Below are 24,133 nucleotides of genomic sequence, written 5' to 3' on the forward strand. Positions count from 1 at the left end.
CAACTGTGGCAATAAAATCAAGGCTTTAAAAGCATTAAGCCTTTTTGAAAAAGTTAAGATTAAATCCCTTCAATTCATGGCAATGGCATCCTTTCTTTACTTCACTAGTACGCTTTCTTCAAAATTGCTAATGGAAGCTGAATTTAAAGTAACTATAAAGAAAGTGAAGGTATTTCCCAGCAAGAGCATGGTTTCTGAGGCAATTCAACTTTATTGAGATATCCAGAACACATTATGTGAAGAAATGCCACTTTTCAGGGGGAATATTGCTCTTGAAAACAAAACAAAAAACAAAAACAACAAAAAACTTAAATGGTCTTTGAAAATAGGCTTACGTATTAATATCTTTTATGAGAATTGTATACATGGGTACAAGGCATTTGTCCATACCTCTCTCTTACTCTTCCCTTGTGTCTCCAGAACTCCTCTTAAATAAAATTTATGTTCCCCTCTCAAATCTATTTCTGGGTTCAATTAGTGTTTCTTATATACACGTGGGTATAGGACTGGTCACCTCAGCCACATATAGCATTAAAGCAAAAGTTTATCTCAAACCTAATATCAGGCCTGTCATGGGAAGAACAAATGTGTTACAAGTTTGTCAGAAAAACACCCTTAAAAATAATTATAAACTTTCATTTAAAGGGATGTGACTGCACCATTGTACATTCAGTGTGTGTGTGTGTGTGTGTGTGTGTGTGTGTGTGTGTGTGTAGTGGGGTGTGTGTGTATGTGTGTGTGTGCGTGTGTGTGTGTGTGTGTGTGCAATCAGCCTATTTTCATTGTAGAGGAGATATTGATGGAGTTAAATCAGTGTAGTGTGACAGTGTTAATGTGAACCTTAATGCATATATGATTTACTTCTTCAGTGCTTTGCTCTGTCATATGAAAGTGATTGGATACACTTTGTAGAATTCCAGAACTAAAGTTCATGTATACAAAACATTTAACACGTGTGAGGCAGGCACATTTTTTAAAAGTTGCCTAGGATCTTGTTGATCTGTGCTTCATGGTAGAGTGAGTTTCTATCAAATTGGTAACATGTGAGAGCCACAAGCACCATTCTCTTCAGGGCAGTAACTTTCTCAGTGCTTAACTCTGTGTTCAGTGTCTCACAGTGGTAACACAGACCAGGGCTTATATTTGTGCCTTAGAAGTACAATTCACAGACCACATGAAGCTCAAGAAGAAGGAAGACCAATGTGTGGATGCTTAGAAGGGGGAGCAAAATACTCAATAAAGGAAATATGGAGAATAAGTATGGAGCAGAGACTGAAAGAAAGGCCATTCAGAGACTGCCCCACTTGGGATCCAGCCTATATATAGTTATCAAACCCAAACACTATTGTGGATGCCAAGAAGTGAATGCTGACAGGAGCCTGATATAGCTGTCTCCTGAGAGGCTCTGCCAGAGCCTGACAAATGCAGAGGCAGATGCTCACAGCCAACCATTGGACTGAGCACAGGGTCCCCAATGGAGGAGTTAGAGAAAAGATTGAAGGAGATGAAGGGGTTTGCAACCACATAGGAAGAACAACAATATCACCAACCAGATCCCCCAGAGCTCCCAGGGACTAAACCATCAACCAAAGAGGGACACACGGCTCCAGCTGCATATGCAGTAGAGGATGACCTTGTCAGAGATCAGTGGGAGGAGAGGCCCTTAGTCCTGTGAAGTCTTGATGGCCCAGTGTAGGGGAATGCCAAGATAGGGAGGTGGGAGTGGGTGGGTGGGTGGGTGGTGGGCGAGCACTCTAATAGAAGCAGGGAAAGGGAGGATGGGATAGGGGATTTCTTGAGGGGGAACCGGGAAAGGAAAATGTAAATAAATAAAATATCCAATAAAATAATATTGGCTAGGGACACACTACAGATAAGGGAATAAAAAGAAAAGAAAGAAAGAGAATGAAAGAAAAAAGAAACACATGAGGTCCATAAGAGAAGAGAAGAAACTATTTAATTTGAGTGGGAGGATGACACCTAAATACTAGTCTGTATTTCTAGACTAGAGTGAGGATGAGTCAAGGAATTGTTATTAGAAAAGCCATTCTCCTAGTTTGGTTCCATTTTACCTGCACTGTTAGGCTGCCACAAAGGAATTAAAATCAATTACCTCTACAAAGTTGGCGGCTTTCAAGCTCTGCTGTGTCGTGAGCAGTATTGTTGATAGCTAAAGTATATGAAATTAGATTGTATGTATGGTTAGTCAAAAGATGAAGAGGTCCTTAACAGAGAATACACAGCGTAACAATTTTCCAGACAGTTTCTCAGACACAGACCATGGAGGAAAGAACAGAATAGAGCACAGCTCAAGAGGAGGCAGAGATAGTTGTGTTTTCTTGGCTGCTGACTTGGTGCTAACCTCTTCTTCATTTTACCTGAATGAAGTTCTGACATGAGTGAATGGGCTTGTTTTACCCTCTGTTCTCACAACTGCGACCTTAGTTGGAAACAGTCTTTACAGATGTACTCACGATAAGATAAGGTCATGCTGGTTCTGAGTCCTCATTCAGAGGAAGAAGAAATGTGGACACATATATGTGCATATACATGTATAAAAAGACAGAGCAGAGGTTAGAATGGCACCTTTGTCATCTGAGAAATAGCAGAGATGACTGACAACACCAGAAGTGGTGAGGTGTGGACAGCCTTCTGCTGAGAGCCTCCAGAGCGACTGGCTCTGTAGATCCCTCGATTCTGGCTTCCTGGCTTCCAGGACTGTGGGATAATAGATTTCTGTTTCCTAAGCCAACTGACTAGTGGTTTTTTTTCTGTTGTAGTTGTGAATAAAAAGACTTCTATCTATATTAACACAGATACCAATTTCACTATTTATACAGAAAGATGATGACTTTCGTTTTCAAATCCTCCACACACACTCTGCTTTCCTCACGCTCCATGTCTTCTTCCTCTCCTTCTTCCTCTTCCTCTTCCCTCCTTTTCCTTTTCTTCTCCTTCTGGATTCTCCTCTCTCTCTCTCTCTCTCTCTCTCTCTCTCTCTCTCTCTCTCTGTCTCTCTCTCTCTCCGCCTCCTTCTTTTCCTTTTCTCCTTTCTTCCTCTCCTTCCCTCTTTCTTTATCTTGCCTATGCTAGGCAAGTATTCTACCATGGAGCTATACTCAAAGTTAATTTTTCCAGTTGTTAAGAAACACATTGAATAATTGTATATTGTTACATTCCAGGCATTAAAAATAACAATGGCTTGCTTATCAATTTTCTCCATTCACTTTTTTTCTTTCTTTTTCTTTTAGACAGTAACAAGTTTGACAATGGACTCTCTTGTTGCAGCAAATAACAAATTTTGCTTCGATTTTTTCCAAGAGATTAGCAAAGATGATGCTCATAAAAATATCTTTGTATGCCCTCTGAGTCTCTCAGCTGCCTTTGGTATGGTCCGCCTGGGAGCTAGAGGGGACAGTGCACAACAGATTGATGAGGTACGTATCGAGAAGGACGCCACACAGGGCCTGTGCTCAGTCTGGGTCTGCACAGGAAGCTAATTCGATTCGTGAGCTGGAGATACTCTCTGTGCTCAGCATTTGGTCTTGGAAAGCTCCAAGGTTTCGTTTACATTTTCCCTCATCTTTCTGTAGGATCTCCCTCTTCTCCGTGCCTCACAGCTTTTCCCATTCATCTTTGTTTCTTTAGCTCTTCACAACAGTCTTCATGCTGTCACTCTTTCTCTCTACAGTTATCGGTACTAATACTGCTAGCAATCTGCAATAGGAATAAGCTTCTTCTCTTCCCCTCCCATTAACTAGAAGTGTATTAGGACCTAGACATTTAAATTTCACTTGTTGGGAAATCCCATTGGCTTTCCCTTTGATAAGCTTCCTGAATCAGGGCACTTTGGACTCCCTGAGTTCTTCTTACTTCTCTGGCAGCAACCCAGGTTACTCCCATTGGCAGTGTTCCCAACACAGATGCCTGAGACTCCTTAAGGCAGAAATCAAACTTTTAAGATTCTGTAAGACCAAGACTTCTCATTAGGCTCAAAATAGAAACCCAAGTCCTTATCCTGGGCTGAAGATCTGGGCATATAAATCTCCATACCTGCGATGCTTTCTCACCTTCCTTCACCTCTAGCCAGCCTGTCACAGTTGTCACTTGGGTCCCTTGTGAAAGGAAAGTGAGTCTTACCTTGGGGCCTGTGCTTGGGTTCCTTTGCCTTGTGTGTCTTCCCTCAAGGTATTAGTTACTTTTCTATTGCTTTGACAGAACACTGTGATCACAGCAATGTGTAAAAGGAACCATTCGATTGGGCTTACAGTTTCAGGGGTTTGGAGTCCATGATGGCAGAGCAAAGGCATGGCAGTAGGAATAGCTGAGAGGCACATCATGATGAACAGACAGGAGGCAGAGAGAGCACCCTGGGAATAGTGCAAGTCTTGAAACCTTTGATCCCCCAACCAGTGATACCCTGCCTCCAGAAGGCTACCTATTCTCATCCTTTCAAACCAGTTCCGCTAGTGAGGGGCTAGGTACTCAAACTTGAGCTCATGGGGGCCATTTTGTTCTAACTACCACACTCAGATACCTAATTGTTTTATCTACTTTCTCCTTCATCAATGTTTCCAACCTTTAAGAGACTCACTGTAATCTTCCAATCTAAGGCTCCATCCAAGCTCCCAATCCCATACAAGAACCCAGTCACTTTTACCCGTGGAGCACTTTCGATCACTGTGCACACAGTAACGAAGCACTATGTATATTATTTTTATACCTTCTGTATTACTACACGATTTCAGAGATATTGTGTTCTACAGCAGCAATGGCCTAGTGTAGCCACCAAATAAATTACTGTAGGACAAGTGAGTGCACACGACAAGACCCTTCTGAGGCTGGCCTTGAACCTCCTTGGCTCTATCACCCAGCACAAAGGTTAGGTATCAATGAGGCTGCCGTTCCTGAACATGGAGGAGTTGGAGTCACAGGTGGAGGCAGAATTACTCTGGGTCATTATGCTTTTGCATCTACTTTTACCTGATTTACTGTTACTTCTTCTTCCTTAAGCAACGCTTAACTGTGGAATGGGGTTAGTAACTTCCGGGAGCAGCCGATGTTCTTTCCTTCATGCAGTTGGTGGTACCTTCCAGTAACCTAGATCTGAGCTGTGCAGAGTATGCCTCTCTTTCTCCACTTCCTCTGAGGTGCTGGGGAGCTGTCTCGTGTTACATTCACTGCCCTGACCAGCGCTGTCCAACACGATACAACTCAAGTCATGTATGAACTTAAAATGCTTTAAGGAGTCACATAAAAATTCCAAAAGATAAGGCTAAGTTTAATAATAAGTTTAAGGTAAGTCAACATTTCCACAATATTTGATCAATACATAATCAAAATGCATTATGCTGGGGTATTTTACACTATCTTTCATTCTATCCCCAAGACCTCATGTGCATTTTATATTTACACTCAATCAAGAGTGGGCATGGAGAAGTATAGGTTGTTAATGGCACATAGCTCTTAATTCCTGCTTTTCCTTGGTTTGGCTATATTTATTCTAGTTTTATCTTTTCTTTCTGCTCCATGTTGGGAAAAGGTGTCATGTAGCATGGGCTGACCCCAAACTTTCGATGAAGCTGAGGATAATCTGGAACTTCTAATCCACTGAGTTAAAGGAATGTGTGGGGATAGGACTCAGGACTCTGTGTAGCTTGTCCACTGTCTTAAACGTATTCAGAGGGCGAGGGCAGTATTCAGTGAGCCCCACTTCTGTGAACTATCGCTGATTATTTTGTAGGCTTCCCATGTTTCATATTCTTCATCTGCCCTCTGTTATTACTACACAGGTATTACATTTCAATGAGCTTCCCAAGGATGAACGCAAAGAGCCCAGTGAACCCTCTTCAAAAAGCAAAGCATCTGACAGCTCTCTGGAAGGGCAAAAACAAACCACAGCTTCTCAGGGTCAGCAGGTGAGTGTCAGAAAACGCTCCTCTTTGCTAACTGCTCACTGTGCCTCTGCTGTACTTGGTGATACCTGCTTACTCTGAAGAGTAGGCGCAGGCAGTCACCAACAGCAGTAATTACATAGGACCTGCAACTCCCTTCTGCCTACATCTTTTCCATGTCCTTAGCGGTGCCTCCCCAAACCTGGTAACACAGGACAATGCCATCTATCTCCCTGGCCAGCTCTGCATTGCTCCTTTAAAAATACCTTCCCTTTAGTGGTGCTGAACTTTCCAATTACTAGGAAACCATTTCTTTCTTCTTTTGTTAGGGTGAATCTACAAATGAGCATCGATTGCTTGGCTGCCACTTTGGGAAACTTCTCTCCAGAATAGACAGAGACAAAGCTCATTATACTCTGAGTATGGCCAACAGACTCTATGGAGAGCAGGAATTCCCAATCTGCCCGGTGAGTATCAGGGAAAGGTATCCACAGAGCATACTCTGTAAATAAGTGAGTCCATGGGGCTATTAAATGGTGCATATCTGTGACCTGCTTCTGAGGTTCCACACTTCTGTCTCCCCAAGTTTTCACCTTGGGCTTAGGAGGCCACTTTTAAATGGCACAGCATGGATAAAAAGGGTCATGTAGTTCACAGCCCATTGGTACATGAATGAGCTTCGTAAGGTATCCATGCGGCTGTCTTCCAAATGGGGTCTCTGATAGTCATCTGTTGTGTCTTGTGTGCCTACTAAGACAGAAAGGATGGCTCTACGATCCCTTATGGTGCTTCGAGTCTCCTGATGTTAGATGGCCAGGAATTTCTTTTCCAGGATCTCCTGGTTACCTTCTTATCTTAGTGACTAGCAGCTCTGTATGAGTTTGTCATGCTCTTTCCCATGTATTTGAATTGAACAGGAATACTCTGATGACATAACTGAATTTTACCACACAACAATCGAAAGTGTAGATTTCCAGAAGGATACGGAGAAATCAAGAGAAGAGATTAACTTCTGGGTTGAAAGTCAAAGCCAAGGTAAGAAAGGTCTGAGCAGTGAGGCTGGCATTCATTCCCTTCCATTTCAAAGAAAAGCAGTGCCCCTCCCCCACCTCAGCATCAGACAAGTCTGGGTGAGTTCAGGGTGGGGGCTAACTGGGCAATTTTAACATTTGTCTCTGATTTTCTGTTTTCTCCTAGGATCTCTTATTTTTAAAGGTGTTTGCAATTGCATTTATTTACTTGTTGTGTGTGCATGTGTGTATTCATGTGGGCATGTGCTTGACATGTGGATGTCAGAGGACTACTTGCAGTAGCCGGTCGGTTCTCTCCTCCCAGGTGTATCCTAGAATTCAGCGCATGTTGTCAGGCTTCCGAGCGAGTGACTTTACCTCTGAACTATCTTGCCAGCCCATGACTTTTCAGTCGTGTCTCGTATTCCAGTGTTTCTATTCTGGGGTTTCCTTTGCGTGCTGTGACTGGACAGTTACCTCTGTTAGAAACAGCAACGCTAACACTCGAAATGTATATAAGAAATACTCAAGTTAATAAAAAAAAATGTAAAAAAAAAGAAACAGCAACGCTTACAGCACGGAATGTCTCTTTGTCCTTAGGACCAAAGCTCATCTTTTCTATAAAACATCCACCTGTCATATTCAAATTACTGAAGACTCCACTTTTACTTATAATTTCTATCATGTAACAAAATAATCTAAAACATTAAAATTATACAATTACAATATTGAAAGCTACAGTAGTGTACATAATTCCTTATATGTACTTGGAATCGATATAGAAATATGTATAAGAATCTACCCATGCATATATGTTTTTAGGATGATTTTTACATGAGAAATTAAGAATGAAGGGAAGCTAGCATTGTGAGACAGGGAAATGATTTAAATGTATTTTTAAAAATTAATGTATAAAGTGGCTTTTATAATGATATCCTGATGTATTTACGTGTAATCATTGTCATTTGCTTAGATCTGCCCACCCACTTCCCCAGCTCTGTCTCTCTCCTTCTGAAATAGCCCTCCTGCTGCTTGTGTATCCTTTCCTCTGTGTGACTTCAGATTCTCTAGGTGAGAGAAAATAGGCAATATTTTATGTTCCTTTCCCCATTGCCCACTCTTGTTTGCCCCTCCATTCTGTCTTGAGAGCTCTTCTACCCTCCTGTGGCCAGTTTTCCCCTTTAGTGTTATAGACAGCTGAGTGTAGAATCCTGATATAAGAGGAGACCCGGGCCACTTGTCTTTCTGCATCTGGCTTATTTTGCCTACCCTGATGATGTCCACTTTCGTTCATGTTGCTGCAAGTAGCATAATTTCATTCTTATTTATGGCTGTATATAAGTGCAGATTGTTACTCACCAGATTCCAGTAATAAATACATTAAATGGGAGTTTGGCCTCTTCCTTTTAAAGTGGATTTTGAACCCAGCCAATAAGGGAGAGACGTAAACTCTCCTCTCAGTCATTTTTCCATTTCCCCTTTTAACTTGTAGCTCACTTGCTGCTTGTCTCATCTCCCTCCAGACCTTTTCCACTATTACCATGGTAGAGAGAGACTCCAATCAACTCAGGCCTCTCAGAGGGGAAGTGACATGTGGTTTTGTCAGTCATTAAGTCTGAAGGCAGGGTACCAGCAGGCTTGAATCTCTAGGTGGAGAGTGCCCTGCCCCCACCTGTGCATGCATACTTTATAAAAGTGAGCTCTTCATCTCAGGACTAAGTGTTAGAAGAGGGCATCTAATGATTGTCATTGTGGAGTTGGAGTTATTCCTGTTCAATGTTTGGAGAAGCAGAGGGAAAGGTGAGCCACTGCATCTCCTGCCTCTAAATTTGAGACTCTGACTCAGGGCACTTGTACACCTGAGTGACTGACAGCCAGGGAACAACAGTGGTTGGTTTATTTCCAGTTGCTTTTGGTACTGCTTTCTGTTTCCTTCTTGTTTTTGAAGGCACATACTTCTCATGTCCTGTACTATTTATATATTTAGTTACATCCCAAATGCTGTTCTCCCTTCTGGCCCCTCCCTCACAGAGTTCTCCCTTTCCCTCGCCCCTTCTCCTCTGAGAGGATGGGGCCCCTTGGGCATTCCCCAACCCTGGCACATCAAGCCTGCCAGATTAGGCTTATCCTCTCCCACTGAGGTCAGACAAAGCAGCCAGGGAGACTGAGCTGCACACCTGCTACTTATGTCCCGGGACCACGTTCCAGCCCATGTATGTTCTTTGGTTGTTGGCTCTGAGAGCTCCCAGGGTTCCAGGTTGGTTGACTCTGTTGTTCTTCCTGGGGGTTTCCATCTCCTTCAGGGCCTTCAACCCTTCCTCCAACTCTTCCATAAGTATCCCCAACCTCAATCCAGGAATTGGTTGTGGGTATCTGCATCTGTTTAAGTCTGCTGCTGGGTAGAGCCTCTCAGAGCACAGTTTTGCTGGGCTCCTGTCTGCAAGTCTAATAATCTCATTAATAATGTCAGGGATTGATGCTGCCCGTGGGTGGGTCTCAAGTTGGGCTGATTATTGGTTGGCCAATCCTTCTGTTTCTGCTCCATCCCTGCATTTTTTTAGACAGTGAAAATTTTGGGTCAAAAATTTTATGCGTGGGCTGGTGTGCTTATCCCACCACTGGGGATCCTGCCTGGTTATAAGAGGTAACCTATTTAGGTTCTATGACCTCACTATTAGGCATCTCCAGAATTGACTCCTGGGAACCTCTCCTATCTTAGGTCTCTAGTACTCCGTAGAGAGTCCCACCCCCTTCACACCCCCAGACAGCTGCAGATTTCTTTTTTTTTTTCATTTATTCTTTTTTTTTATTTTATTTTTTTTATTATCTTGAGTATTTCTTATATACATTTCAAGTGTTATTCCCTTTCCCGGTTTCCGGACAGACATCACCCTCCCCCCTCCCCTTCCTTGTGGGTGTTCCCCTCCCAAACCTCCCCCCATTGCCACCCTCCCCGCATAGTCTAGTTCACTGGGGGTTCAGTCTTAGCAGGACCCAGGGCTTCCCCTTCCACTGGTGCTCTTACTAGGATATTCATTGCTACCTATGGGGACAGAGTCCAGGGTCAGTCCATGTATAGTCTTTAGGTAGTGGCTTAGTCCCTGGAAGCTCTGGTTGCTTGACATTGTTGTACTTTTGGGGTCTCGAGCACCTTCAAGCTCTTCCAGTTCTTTCTCCGATTCCTTCAACGGGGGACCCATTCTCAGTTCAGTAGTTTGCTGCTGGCATTCGCCTCTGTATTTGCTGTATTCTGGCTGTGTCTCTCAGGAGCGATCTACATCCGGCTCCTGTTGGTCTGCACTTCTTTGCTTCATCCATCTTGTCTAATTGGGTGGCTGTATATGTATGGGCCATATGTGGGGCAGGCTCTGAATGGGTGTTCCTTCAGTCTCTGTTTTAATCTTTGCCTCTCCCTTCCCTGCCAAGGGTATTCTTTTTCCTCATTCAAAGAAGGAGTGAAGCATTCACATTCTGATCATCCGTCTTGAGTTTCCTCTGTTCTAGGGATCTAGGGTAATTCAAGCATTTGGGCTAATAGCCACCCACCAATGAGTGCACACCATGTATGTCCTTCCGTGAGTGGGTTAGCCCACTCAGGACGATACTCTCCAGTTCCAACCATCTGCCCACGAACCTCATAAACTCGTTGCCTTTGACAGCTGCAGCTGCAGATTTCTATTCCTTCTCCTGTCTATCTTGTCTCTCTCTACACCTGATTCTGCCTTCTCTCTCTTACCCAGTTTTCTGCCTCCTTCTGTCTCTTATGACTATTTTGGTTCTCCTTCTAAGCGTGATTCAAGCATTCTTGCTTGGGCCTTCCTTCTTGTTTAACTGCTTTGGTCTGTGGATATATCATGGGTATTCTGTGATTTATAGCTAATATCTACTTATCAGTTGACAGACCATGCCTGTCCTTTTGGGTCTGGGTTACCTCACTCAGGATGCTGTTTTCTAGTTTCCTGTACTCTTAACATGGAGTTAAGGTCAACTTGCGAATGGTGTTTTCTTAAGTGAAATCTTTAACAGCCTCCAATTATTTACTTTGCTGTTCTGTGTGCCTCGGAATTCCTGCACTTTCAAGATTCCATTCAGCTATCTAGAAGGTTTGGTGAAGAAATCCTGTCTAAACGCTAATATGTGTTTTCTCTTTAGTGAGTTAGCTTTCCTAGAGTATTTTAAGTGTGGTTGATGAGGACATGATGTGATAGAATCTGTTTATAGCCTTATACTGTATCTCCACATAAAAGGATCTTCCCTCATTAAGACCTCAGTATGCATTCAAGTGCTTGGTGATTTAAAGTGGACATGTCTTTTTTTTTTTATTTTATTTTTTATTATCTTGAGTATTTCTTATATACATTTCAAGTGTTATTCCCTTTCCCGGTTTCCGGACAGACATCACCCTCCCCCCTCCCCTTCCTTGTGGGTGTTCCCCTCCCAAACCTCCCCCCATTGCCACCCTCCCCGCATAGTCTAGTTCACTGGGGGTTCAGTCTTAGCAGGACCCAGGGCTTCCCCTTCCACTGGTGCTCTTACTAGGATATTCATTGCTACCTATGGGGACAGAGTCCAGGGTCAGTCCATGTATAGTCTTTAGGTAGTGGCTTAGTCCCTGGAAGCTCTGGTTGCTTGACATTGTTGTACTTTTGGGGTCTCGAGCACCTTCAAGCTCTTCCAGTTCTTTCTCTGATTCCTTCAACGGGGGACCTATTCTCAGTTCAGTGGTTTGCTGCTGGCATTCGCCTCTGTATTTGCTGTATTCTGGCTGTGTCTCTCAGGAGCGATCTACATCCGGCTCCTGTCGGTCTGCACTTCTTTGCTTCATCCATCTTGTCTAATTGGGTGGCTGTATATGTATGGGCCACCTGTGGGGCAGGCTCTGAATGGGTGTTCCTTCAGTCTCTGTTTTAATCTTTGCCTCTCCCTTCCCTGCCAAGGGTATTCTTTTTCCTCATTTAAAGAAGGAGTGAAGCATTCACATTTTGATCATCCGTCTTGAGTTTCCTTTGTTCTAGGGATCTAGGGTAATTCAAGCATTTGGGCTAATAGCCACTTATCAATGATTGCATGCCATGTATGTCTTTCTGTGAGTGGGTTAGCTCACTCAGGATGATATTTTCCAGTTCCAACCATTTGCCTACGAATTTCATAAAGTCGTTGTTTTTGATAGCTGAGTAATATTCCATTGTGTAGATGTACCACATTTTCTGTATCCATTCCTCTGTTGAAGGGCATCTGGGTTCTTTCCAGTTTCTGGCTATTATAAATAAGGCTGCGATGAACATAGTGGAGCACGTGTCTCTTTTATATGTTGAGGCATCTTTTGGGTATATGCCCAAGAGAGGTATGGCTGGATCCTCAGGCAGTTCAATGTCCAATTTTCTGAGGAACCTCCAGACTGATTTCCAGAATGGTTTTACCAGTCTGCAATCCCACCAACAATGGAGGAGTGTTCCTCTTTCTCCACATCCTCGCCAGCATCTGCTGTAAAGTGGACATGTCTTAAAATAGACTAGTACCGGATCTCAGCAGCAAGGCCACCTCTTGACATTTTTTTGGGTGCTTTTCGTTGTCCTTACTTTCATACCACAGGGTGCCTGGTCTAGAATCAGTCTTAGCTCATCCTTCATTTTGTTCCTTTTTTGACTATTTGGCATCTGCTTTTGTAGCTTACATCAAATTACTCCATGAAGAAGGGACAACTGTTGGTCCTTCTCAAGGCATAATATCTAGGTGGGGCTTAGAAGGTGCTCCCTTCTGCAAATGAATGTGTGTATTTACAAAACTGAATGAAACTTCTTTTGAGGTGAAATTAAAGAGGGTGTATAAGCCTCTACAAAGCTTACAAAGTAAGCTTTATACCATGGCCGTGTGTGTGTGTGTGTGTGTGTGTGTGTGTGTGTGTGTGTGTGTGTGCGTGTATCATCTAGCTATCTGTTTATATGTGAGAGCATATACTAAGCCTCAGTAACATCCCTAAAACTAGGAAGTTCATATTGTCATTACCTTATCTAGGATATTATAAAAGTCAGGCAATTAGGTATATAATGAGATGTATAAACTATAGATGTTTATGACAATTTTAAATCAAAATTGCCAAGAAAATAGAGGAGATGCTTATGTTTGCAGTGTTCAGGATTGGGTCTTCCTCCAGGGCAGTGAGAGTTCTCCTCCATAACCCCTAACACTCTGGGTTTCTTGGGCAAGCGCTTGAATTAGACACTGTTGAATGTCTCCATGAATACTTTTCATGCAACACATGCTCTGGCATGCTTTTCTAGGAAAAATCAAAGAACTGTTTGACAAGGAGGCTATTGATAATTCGACTGTGCTGGTGCTGGTGAATGCTGTTTACTTCAAGGCCAAGTGGGAGAAAGAATTCGACTCTGAAAACACTGTTGATGCACCTTTCTGTCTCAGTGAGGTACTTACTGTATTAGCTGCCATTTTGTAGGTAGTCTGCTCCTAATTTTACTCATGGTGATCAGGGTGAGTATCTAAAGACTCAAGACAAATGCTTAGGTGGCTTACAATTATAATAAGCCATTTGTGATTTTATAAAGGCCAGTACCTAAAGTCCACTGAACATTTTAAAAATAGCTATTTTGTAACACAACAAACATTTCAGAACATCCATAATACTAAACACATACACCCAATTAAAAGTTTGTGTAGATTGGTGCATTCCTATAAACCCAGCACTTAGGAGGCAGAGTAAGAGGATCACAGGTTCAAATCCAGCCTAATCTACATAAAGAATAGCAGACCTTGTCATAAATTAGAATGACATAGAACCAAATCAAACCAAACCAATGTATACGTGTAAGAAAAAAGATGGGCCTCTTCAATTTTAATTTGCTTCTGGTCTCACTTAACATATGAGGCAATTCAGCTTTCCTTTAATTTTCAATACCCCCTGGGCATCTCTCCTGAGACTTATCTGTCCGCTTTCCCCTTGTCCAGAACTATAAACACTCTGAATATATGTTTCCTGGGGAAAGTGGTCTGGCATATTGTTGGTAGTTGAGAAAAGAGCAGATCAACCTGATAGATCCTGGATATTATTTCATTAACTCACTTTTATCTGAACGAGCATTATGCAAGGAGTGGTATTATCTCCAGTTGAGGCCTGAGGGAAAAGGTGCAAGCTGAGTTAACTAGCCATGGGTAAAAATTCATATCTTTATTAGTTCACATGTTTTATGTTCTAAGCCAGATAATTTAAGATCGGAGGGAATGTCAGAGGTCAGATCCCAGCTAATCACATGTTAGCCAGTTAGCTGTGCTAACAAGTTTGTTTTACAAGCATGCTATGTCCTCATTTGTATGTTGACAACCTCCCCTATCTCCATGTTACTGCCAAGTGGAGGTGCTGAGGGTAGTGCCTTTGCCTCTGAAGGAAGCTTTTGAACACAGGTGTCATTTTTAATGTACAGATGATTAGTGTTTAACTGAGGTTCCTCTTGGTGCCAAATAGAGTCATTCAGGCAAAAGGGACAAAGGTGAATGAAGACAAGGGTTTGGGATATGTTGGACAATGAAGACTCTGGGCTTTCCGAACCTGCTTTGGCTGATTAGGGTGTGAGAAATCTTTGGACTGAAAACAGTAAGTAGTGATGGGAACTAAGGAGCTGATGAAAGACATGGGAAGATAAAGTTTTTGTAAAGCAGGAGGGCACATTATTGATTTTCAGGCAGAGAGATGTGTTAGGTTGGATCACTGGCTTGACTATGGACTTCTGCTGTAGATCCTTCCCTTCCTTTTTTGCATTTGTTGTTGTTATTATTATTATTATTTTTATTATTATTCCAGCTGTTGCCCCTTTCCTTCTTAAAGCACCTTCCTTCTCAGGAATGTTGGGGCAAGGGATGTTTGAGTTTTTTTATGGCCTTTGAGCTTTTTATTACCTTTGTAATCTGTGTGTACTTCTGTACATTGCAGAATGAAAAGAAGACTGTTAAGATGATGAATCAGAAGGGTCAGTTTAGAATTGGCTTCATTGAGGAGCTGCAGGCACAGATCCTGGAAATGAAGTATACCACGGGCAAACTCAGCATGCTGGTCCTGCTTCCATCTTCCTCAGAAGACAATGTGAAGAGCCTGCAAGAGGTAGAGCTTCATTGACACATTCGTACAAATTCCAGATCACCGAGGAGCAATGCTAGTGCCCATCATCCAAGAAGGGTGCTATCTTAGCTGATAGACACATTGGAGAGCACATGGAATCTGAATGAAATTAGATATTTATTCCTTACTAGTTTCAACTCAGTGAGTAAACGCCAGAACAAGAGTTTTCCCTGATCAAGTTCACAGACTTCTGCAATTGCTTTGTAGATCAGAGAATCTGTATGCTGAATAGCTTGAGGATTTCTACAGATAAAATAGCTTGACCTTTGGCCTCTGCCTTAGACTATCCGACTGCCTAGTTGTATATTTTTTGAGAGCATGCTCTTTGGTAGAAGCAGTAATACTTATGCTATAAGAAAGAAATGAATGAAGCCTAGGAGCAAAGACAAGATAGGTAAATAGATAAATGTATAGAAGACAGACAGAATTATCAACATGGTAATTATAATAACTTTCATTGTTCAAAATACATGATGCAGCAGCATTATTTTAATGTGTACTAATTATATCCTATGTATTTCTTTGGTTAGTGTTTGGAAGAGCCTTTTCATGTTATCCCTGCTTCATGGAAAGGAAAATTTACTTTGCAGTGGCAGTGTTATCCTGTAATTTTAGGGAGGAAAGATTTAAGTGAAGTCTAGAGAGGAGAGATTAAAAAGAAACTATTTTGAGGTTTAGAGAAAGTCTTTGGAGCATCTGTAACTGACTATTAAAATGGATTAACTCAGGGATTTGAAATAACAGATACTTTCTCAGGTTTATGATTTGACCTTAAACTTTTTTCCCCCTCTTACAGCTTGAAAAGAAAATAAACCACGAAAAACTACTTGCCTGGAGTAACCCAGAAAACATGTCAGAAAAACCCGTAGCCATTTCCTTCCCCCAGTTCATCATGGAAGATAGCTACGACCTCAACTCGGTTCTACAGGATATGGGCATTAGGGATGTCTTTGATGGAACAAAGGCTGACCTTACTGGAATCTCTAAGAGTCCCAGTCTGCATTTGTCCAAAGTTGTCCACAAGACCTTTGTGGAAGTGGATGAGATGGGCACCCAGGCAGCTGCAGCCAGTGGGGCTGTGGTTGCAGAGAAGGCCCTTCCGTCCAGGGTGGAATTTAATGCCAACCGCCCATTCCTCTTTTTCATCCGACACAATGGAACCCAGAGTCTACTTTTCTGTGGCAGAGTCTACTCCCCTTGAATCTACTCTGGCTTTTGATGTGTTGAGGGGAATGGTAATATGTTTTCCCCTTGTAAAACAAGGGCATGTGGGTTTTGGCTGAGTGCCTGAAACAGACCACCTGCTGCTGCAGTTGTGCACGGAATCCCACAAGCCGCCCCTGAGTTTTGTTCCCACCCTCTGTCACCAGAAGCCAGATCTCTCCACCTGTTAATGAAGTAGCCTTGCTTTCTCCCTAATCTTTACTGCTCTACACTTTCAAGCATATAAATTCACCTTCTATGATTTGGAGGTCAACACAATGCAGACTGGTATTGATTTTGTTTAGGTTACCTTCCTCCTTATGGAAAAATACTGTTAAGTTAGTCCTTAGACCATTATGAGAGATTCAAACCTCAGGATGTGGTTAAATGTGCTTGGGGAAACTTGGTTCTATTTCTAGGGTTCTTCTATTCACAGATATCCTGTAGGCAGCACTCTTAACCCCCTTTGCATATGTGCCGTACTTCATGGAGATGCCCCGTGATATCTTTTCAATCCAGAGAAGATAGGAAGAGGTGGAGACTTATTTAAGAGATGGCTCAAGGATATGTCAATGTCCCAGTCAGTATTCATTTGGCACGGGACAATGCTATTTTTATCATGTGTCCGACCCTGACCAAGAAGGTGGCAAGTCTCTTCTAAAGGTCTGGTTTTTCTCAGTTTTCCATATTGAATTCTTTTGTCGTCATGCCATCATTACTCATGAACTCCGCTCTGTCTGTTTGCTCTCCCTCAGAGAATGCCTGTCTATGGCTAGTTGCTCTTCATCACTGGAGTGGTAGGCAAGATGTGGACAGCTTGGAGACACTCTTCTCTGTTTTATTTAATCTTCCAGAGCTGTAATGCTGGCCATACAGTAAGAACAGTTCTTGCCTGGACACAGTGTATATTAAAACACTTTTCAGGAAAACTGTTGGTTTCATGTCAAGCTCCAGGCTACAAAAGGACAGGCGAATGCATGTTCTTGGGGCCTCATCTTTGCATCTGAAATAGCACTCAGAGTTCATGACCTCTGCTTTCCCCTGCTGCTCTGAAATGGCCACTGGCCCTTCCATCATGAGGAATCAGTGAGGCTCACCTCTAACAAGTATACTTCTTCTTCCTGGTCCAGCTTTCCTGCCCTTCACAGTGACGGTCCTCTTTCCAGCTGCCATTGCACAGGGAAGGGTGGCTGAAGCAGGTCTTGCAGGAAACTGAGCCATTCTTCCTGTTCTGACATTGACCTCCTCCTCCACTTCCTCCTTCCTTCATTTCTTCTTAGTGACTTCTTTTTGTTATGAGACACAATCCTTGCATTCTTTATACAGCTATTTCATCTTTTAAGCTTATTAATGAAGCAAACCAATTTGAAATGGTAGGGACTTTGAGGAAGTACTCTTTTTAAGGATTCATTTTTTATTGTATGTATATGGGTATTTTGTCTGCATATATGTCTGTGCGCTGTGTGAGCAGTGCTCATGGAGATCAGAAGAGAGTATTGGATCCTTTGCAACTGGGGCTACAGATGCTTGTTAGCTAACATGTGGATGTCAGGATTCAAACCCCGGTCATCTCCAGGCTCAGGAAAGATTTGGCAAGATTTACTCTCCAGAGGCAGGAAAAATGATCAGCCCAGTGAGCTGAGTAACGACTAGGACACCAAGTAGATTATCACAGTCACGAGCATCAACGTTTCCACTATCCAGTGCACAGTTCCTTCCATCCAGCAGTATTGACAGGAGGAACAGGTGGGGTGGCTTGCTTTCTGATGATCCCAAAGTTTGGGAAGAAGACTTTGGATACAAAAGCATCAGCAGTCCCTTTGCTGCTCCTTCAGACTCCACATGGTTTTATTTTGATCCATCTCCTCTTTGTGACTCCTATTTTGTCTAATACATCCGTCTCCATCAAACACCTCCCCAAGTTTTCCTCCTGAGCTGGGCAAGCTGGAATGTGTTGCTTCATGTAATTGCTGTTTATTTCTTTTGCATGGGCAGTGCTTTAAAAACCACTCTATCATTACCTCAAGGCAGTTTCACCCTGTGCAGAAGAATGGGAAGATGTGCAGCTGCCTCAGCGGATTTCTTAGATCTGTAGTTGAATGTCAGATAAATGTAAGAGAGCCCATAAGATAAACTGAGATATTAAAGTGCCAGAGCAATACAAATGGAATATAAGACTAAATAGATTTTAAAGGTGGTCAAGAAGCAAACATAACACATTAGAATTTATAACTAGTCAAATATGACAATAAGATGATTTCCTTTAGAATTTATGAGAAATGGTGGAAGTTGTAGATATAGAAAGAAAATGAGAGTTGGGGAGATGGCACCACGGGGAAAGTACTTGTCATGCAAGTGTGAAGATGCCCAGAATACACAGAGAGTTCAACACACAGCAGGTGCCCCTGGAGTCCAGTGCTTCTTCTACTGTGATGCAGGAAATTGAGGAGAGTTTCTGGAAGCTCTCAGGGCAGTGAGAAACAACAAAAGACCCACCAACGTTCCAACACTTGAAGTTGTCCTTTGATACACACACATACACACACACACACACACACACACACACACACACACACACACACACCACACACACACACACACACACACACACACACACACACGGGGTGGGGGAGACAGAGAGAGACAGAGAGAGACAGAGAGAGACAGAGAGAGACAGAGACAGAAGCAAAGTCAGAAATCGAGAGTCACAGAGAGACACAGAGATAGATTCAGAGAGAGAGATTAGACAGAGACAAAGAGATATAGAGAATCAGAGATAGACATAGGAAGTAAACCCAAGAATTACACAGAGAAACATAGAGACAGACATAGACAGAGATTAGACTGAGATAAAGAGATATGGAGAAACAGAGATAGAAAGATACTTTCTTTACCATAGGAAGGAAACTCAAGAATTACAATGTTACTGAAAAAAGACATGCCAACAAACTTTACAAACAAAAGTTTGAGGAAGATATCAGGATGAAAGCAGCTACCGAAATAGTTAATGTATAAAGAGCAACAGTCACATGACCTAAGCAGATATTTTTACTGTTTCTTTGAGAGCTTCACACATGTCTATAATTTTGCTCATAACCATCCCACTTTTCCCCTTCAACTTCTTTTGGGCAACATTCATATTCTAGAGCATTTATTTTGTGTTGGATTTTTAGAGAACTATAAAATCAAGTTTAGAGTTCTGAAGGGGAAATACATTCTTAAAAATGTTCACAGCCAAAGTGACTTTTATGTACAAACCAATAGAAAATTATTCTCATATATTTTTGCATCTGTATGAGTATATTTAATCCCAACACCTGACACCATGCTGTAAACACCAAGTACATTGAAATGAAACGTGCTGTGTGAATGGATTCTAAATCAGTGAAAGATTTAAAAATTCAGCCAAGGAACTGAGCCAGTAGAATATATATCTTCAATTTACAATCACAAGAAAAGAGAAATTCCTTATTTAGAATTTTTACCATCCCTAAATTTTTCAGGTTCTGTGAATCTTCCCATTCATACTCATTTTTTTTAATGTTGGATCCATGTATGGGATGAGTTTCAAATTTCAGAATAAGAGTGCAGCCACAAAGTCTATGAATTAGGATTTTAATAAACCCAATACTCCTTGTGCTACTTATGTGGCAGTCCTGGTAACCTCCATTTTATAAGCTATGATCCCATTCATTCTGAGATCTAGGTTACTCTTATTCACACTGAACAAGTGACAAACTGAGGTACAGAGATTCAATAATGAGACCAAGATCATGTATGGAAGAAAATGGTCAAATCTAGATTTGAACCAGGTTGTCTGTCTGTCTTTCTAAGCAAAAGTCAAGGATACAAAGAGGCCTTTATTTCTACTTCTTTATTTTACAATTTGACCTATGAGAACACAGAACTTACTCACTGGAAAGTTTTGGGTAAGGGAGTAGAATCTGGGTTTAAAGTGCCAGTGTTCCTGTGGGCAGAGATGGAGAGTTCAGGAGAGTGCCTGAGGTGAGGCGACCCAGGGCTGGTTTCAGAACTACAGCAGGAGCACTGCAATGTGTCAGACATGGAATAGCCCAGGTCTTTGTGCCAAGACCTTATCAGTGTGTCAGCTGGAGTTGTGGTGCCTGAGGGTGCCTGGTGGTCTTAAGAGAAAGCAGACATTCTCACACAATGTTCTATGCCACTAATTCACTTAAATGGAAACACATGCAGCCTCTTCCACTCATTTCTAAGACAAGTTGAGGCAAAGCCCCAAAGGGCAAACGCACAGTTTGATGAGAGATTACATTTGTAGAGATCAGCCTATCACTTAGACCTCCTCAGTACCGGAGGGAAGTAATCCCACAAGAAAATCAACATAAACAGAGTTCATAGACCAAACAAAAGACATAAAAATACAAAAACTGGTGTCATAATAGTCATTGATTAAGGATTCATTCTTTCTATGAATCTCATTACCAGAGCAGACCAACAGCAGTTGGACCAGCAGAATAATCTGGGAAGCATCAGGGGAACGAGTGCTTCAGGGGCTCCTGTAAAATGCAGAGCAGGAAGCTAAACAAGTAGAAATGGAAAGAAATTAGAAATGGTAGTCTGGCTTTGTGGCTAATGCATGAAATCTCAGCGTTTAGAAGGCTGAGGCAGGGGAATCACTGTGAGTTTGAAGTTAGCCTGAGTTACACAGTGAAATCCTCTCTCAATAAATGTTGAGTTATATGTATGGTGGCTTAAAAAAATATAACCAACCATTAGCAAACACCTCAGGAATACAGGAAGAAGGAATTGAGGCAAGTATAAGAACTATATGTTCAGGGCCAAGGATGGAGATCTGACCTATCATGGACCCACCCTGTCATACTCTGGAACAGTTTGCACAGCTCAAAGATGAAGTAAAAGCTTCCCCAAAGCAGTGATAATCAGAAGAAATACATCGTAAAAGAGAATAAAAGTCAGGATTCTTTTTGGTCGTACAAGACACAGAACGGTATCTTTACTGAGAGAATAAAATTAATATGGTCTGACCTCTGGGCAGAGTGGTCGATCTCACTGGGTGCTTTTCCAGAAGATGCAGGGCACCACCCACAGGGCAACTTAAAATTGTTTGTAAGTCCAGAGCTAGGGAATGCAGTGACCTCTTCTGGCCTCTGAGGGCACTGCAAATACTCGCTAAACAGATGTACATGCAAGCCAAACACTCACACATAGAAACAAACAAACAAACAAAACAAAATCATAATTACAACTCAAAACTAACATACTGAGGACACAAGAAAGGCCTTTTAGTTAATCATCTGCTAGCCCTAACTTTAAAACGTAGCTAGTTTTACTCTACAAATATAAAACTAATGACAAAGACCTATAGTCTATGACTAGCAATGGTGAAAAGACCAACCATGATTTTAAGTTAAGGCAGAATTAACACTGACAAGGAAGGTGCTCATGACCTGGACACAGAGGTGGCAGGTGACTGGACAAGGGCGAGAAGGAAATGAGAGAGCAGAGAGGACGAGGAAAATCTTTTGTAGTTATTGCTCTACTTTGAGAGGCAGCAAGAAAATAATTTAACTCTAGAAATTAATGGAAAGTGATGTGAAGGATTTGTACTAAACTATGCTAACCAACTAAAGAACAATTTCCAAAATCATTAGAAAAAAATACCAAACACTTCAAATCAAAGTAAGTAAAGAAGGACACAAGGAAATGTGCATCCAGACATCCAGTGGTTGGTAGAACCCCAGGGCACAGATATCCAGGGTACATACAGACATTCCCAGTGCACTGGCTTAAGATGTGAGCAGTGCTGGGTTGGTCGTTAAAGGATGTGGGACAGTGAAAGGTTGCCTGGTTCCTAGTTGAGCTAAGGCCCGAAACCCTGGAGACCCTGAATGGACAGTAGGAGTTTCTCCCGATTCCAGGGCACCAGGCTCCTGTCATCAGCTTCAGTGCTCCAGAGATTTGTGGCCATCAGTCATGCAAGGGCAACAACCCAATTCTGTCCACATGTGGAGGACATGACCTGTGCTCACATAGGCTCAAGAGAGAGCTCCATTTTAATGAGGTACCTAAAGGATTAGAGGGCTTTACCAATAAGTTTTCCTTTATAGACATTGCCCCCTGCAAAAGGTATTTAACTTCAAGCCTGCCCTGAGAAATGGGGTATGTTTTACTTATCCACTTTCCGCTATGAGAATAGATGCCTTCAAACCATGGACTGCCTCTTAGCCATGGAGAAGGCCTTGGCCTATAGAGCTGCTGTCAAATCTGTAGAAGGCCTCTCTGCTCTGCCAGCCTCGACTGACACCAAGACTAAGCCAAGCCCAAAACCAAGCCTATAACCGTCAAGCCAGGGACTATCCCCACGGGACCAGCCAGAGCTCCCCTCTTTTCCCCTCAGCCTAGGCTAGATCCAGCCTGGGGGTGAGGGGTGGGAGTGGGAATTTCATTCTCAGCTCTTCCAAGGCATCCAGCATTGCCTGGTATGTTCAAGAGCCTGAGAACCAGGTGGCTCTGGCCTCGTCACAGGCCCAGGGACCCCCAAACTAGTTCCGGTTGTTCCTTGCCTGGTGAGGGCATGGGGTAATCACAGTCAGTTTCCTGCATCATGCCTCCCTGAGTAGCCGTGCCATGTGGAGGAGTGGAAGGGGACACCCCATAACCCTATGTAAGGACAAGCTGCATTATGAGGACAAGGATACAACTACAAACTATGTTCAGAGACAATGTGTAAGTAGGCTTTCTCCAGGAAAACAGGACAGATAGGTGAAGACATAGACACGCAGACAGTTATAGAAAAGGGGCTGTGATGAGTTGCTCCTGGAGAAGTCTCGTGATCTATATCTGCACACTAAAGGATTAGGAAAGGACGTTTGTTATATAGGCTTACAGTTACACACTTTACTTCCACGGACGCGCTTCTGCTGTGAAGTTTCTGCAATCAGGTTGTGAAGTTCACCTGCTAAATTCTACAGGAATGGCCCAAAAGTACTTTCTCTAAATCCCTGACTCTTGAGTGTTTTTCTATGCAGTTCATTCTTTAAGTAAGATACGGACGCTGAAGTGTATGTAGCTCCTCCCAGATGATGGTGTCTAGCTGGGGTGGGGGAGTGGGGTGGGGGTGTTGCTGGGTCTCAGTTTTCTTTAAGGGGCTGGCCACTGGGGGGTTTGGCCATGCTGCAGACTTGGTGTATTGTTCTTTTCTTTTTCTTCTGCTTTTTGGGAGATGGGTGGGGGAGGGAAGGTTTCAGAGATGGGGAAGGAGGGGGATAGCCCAGGAAGTAAGTATGTTCAGGGTTCATTACATGAAATTCCCAAATAATAAAATATTATGTTGAAAGCATACTTGTTGGGGTGTTGAATCCATGGTTTAGAGTTTCTTTAAATGTATTGTTCCACTGAGGTTCTAAGGATGTAGTTCAGTTGGTAAAGTGCTTGCCTAGCACACAGGAAGCCTGGACTTCATTCCCTGCACCCCATATCTGAAACCCCAGTACACACATGAATATAGTCAAAATATGTATATACTCTATTAATTTGTATGTTGTTCTCAAGATTTTAAACGCTCCTTTATGCATTTTTTTTAATGGATGACTTGATTCAACCCTCCCTCCCTCCCTTCCTCTCTCCCTCTCTCCTCTCTTTCCTTCTCACCCCTTTCCCTCTCCTCTCTCTCTTTGGAAATGTTAAAGAACCAACCATCTCAGTTCTCCTCATTTGCTGTTTGCTTTCCCAGGTATATATTCCTAGGCAATTTCAATATCTAGATTCAGGACTTATTTTATTTTTGAAATACTTTTTTGGGTCATAGGTTTAAATAAAATTTCTACCCAACTATTTTTTACAGACTCCAATTGCACATGTTTTAGGCTTCTTCGCTTTCTCTGTTTCTGTTTTATGTGACC

General features: G+C 42.4%; 1 protein-coding gene across 3 annotated transcripts in view; it reads left to right on the forward strand.

Moving 5' to 3' along the window:
- The window catches only part of Serpinb12 (serpin family B member 12), a 31,307-nt gene extending 14,793 nt beyond the window's left edge, over positions 1-16,514 (forward strand). For all 3 annotated transcript variants that reach the window (NM_001135867.2, XM_063272216.1, XM_063272217.1), the window contains 7 exons: positions 3,252-3,437; positions 5,793-5,918; positions 6,224-6,361; positions 6,812-6,929; positions 13,186-13,328; positions 14,847-15,014; positions 15,829-16,514. In NM_001135867.2, the coding sequence (NP_001129339.1) occupies positions 3,270-3,437; positions 5,793-5,918; positions 6,224-6,361; positions 6,812-6,929; positions 13,186-13,328; positions 14,847-15,014; positions 15,829-16,233 (1,266 nt within the window). In that variant the 5' untranslated portion in view covers positions 3,252-3,269 and the 3' untranslated portion in view covers positions 16,234-16,514. The remainder of the gene's footprint in view (positions 1-3,251; positions 3,438-5,792; positions 5,919-6,223; positions 6,362-6,811; positions 6,930-13,185; positions 13,329-14,846; positions 15,015-15,828) is intronic.
- The last annotated feature ends 7,619 nt before the right edge of the window (positions 16,515-24,133 follow it).

Source organism: Rattus norvegicus, chromosome 13 (genome assembly GCF_036323735.1).
Source record: "Rattus norvegicus strain BN/NHsdMcwi chromosome 13, GRCr8, whole genome shotgun sequence".
NCBI classification, from domain to species: domain Eukaryota; kingdom Metazoa; phylum Chordata; class Mammalia; order Rodentia; family Muridae; genus Rattus; species Rattus norvegicus.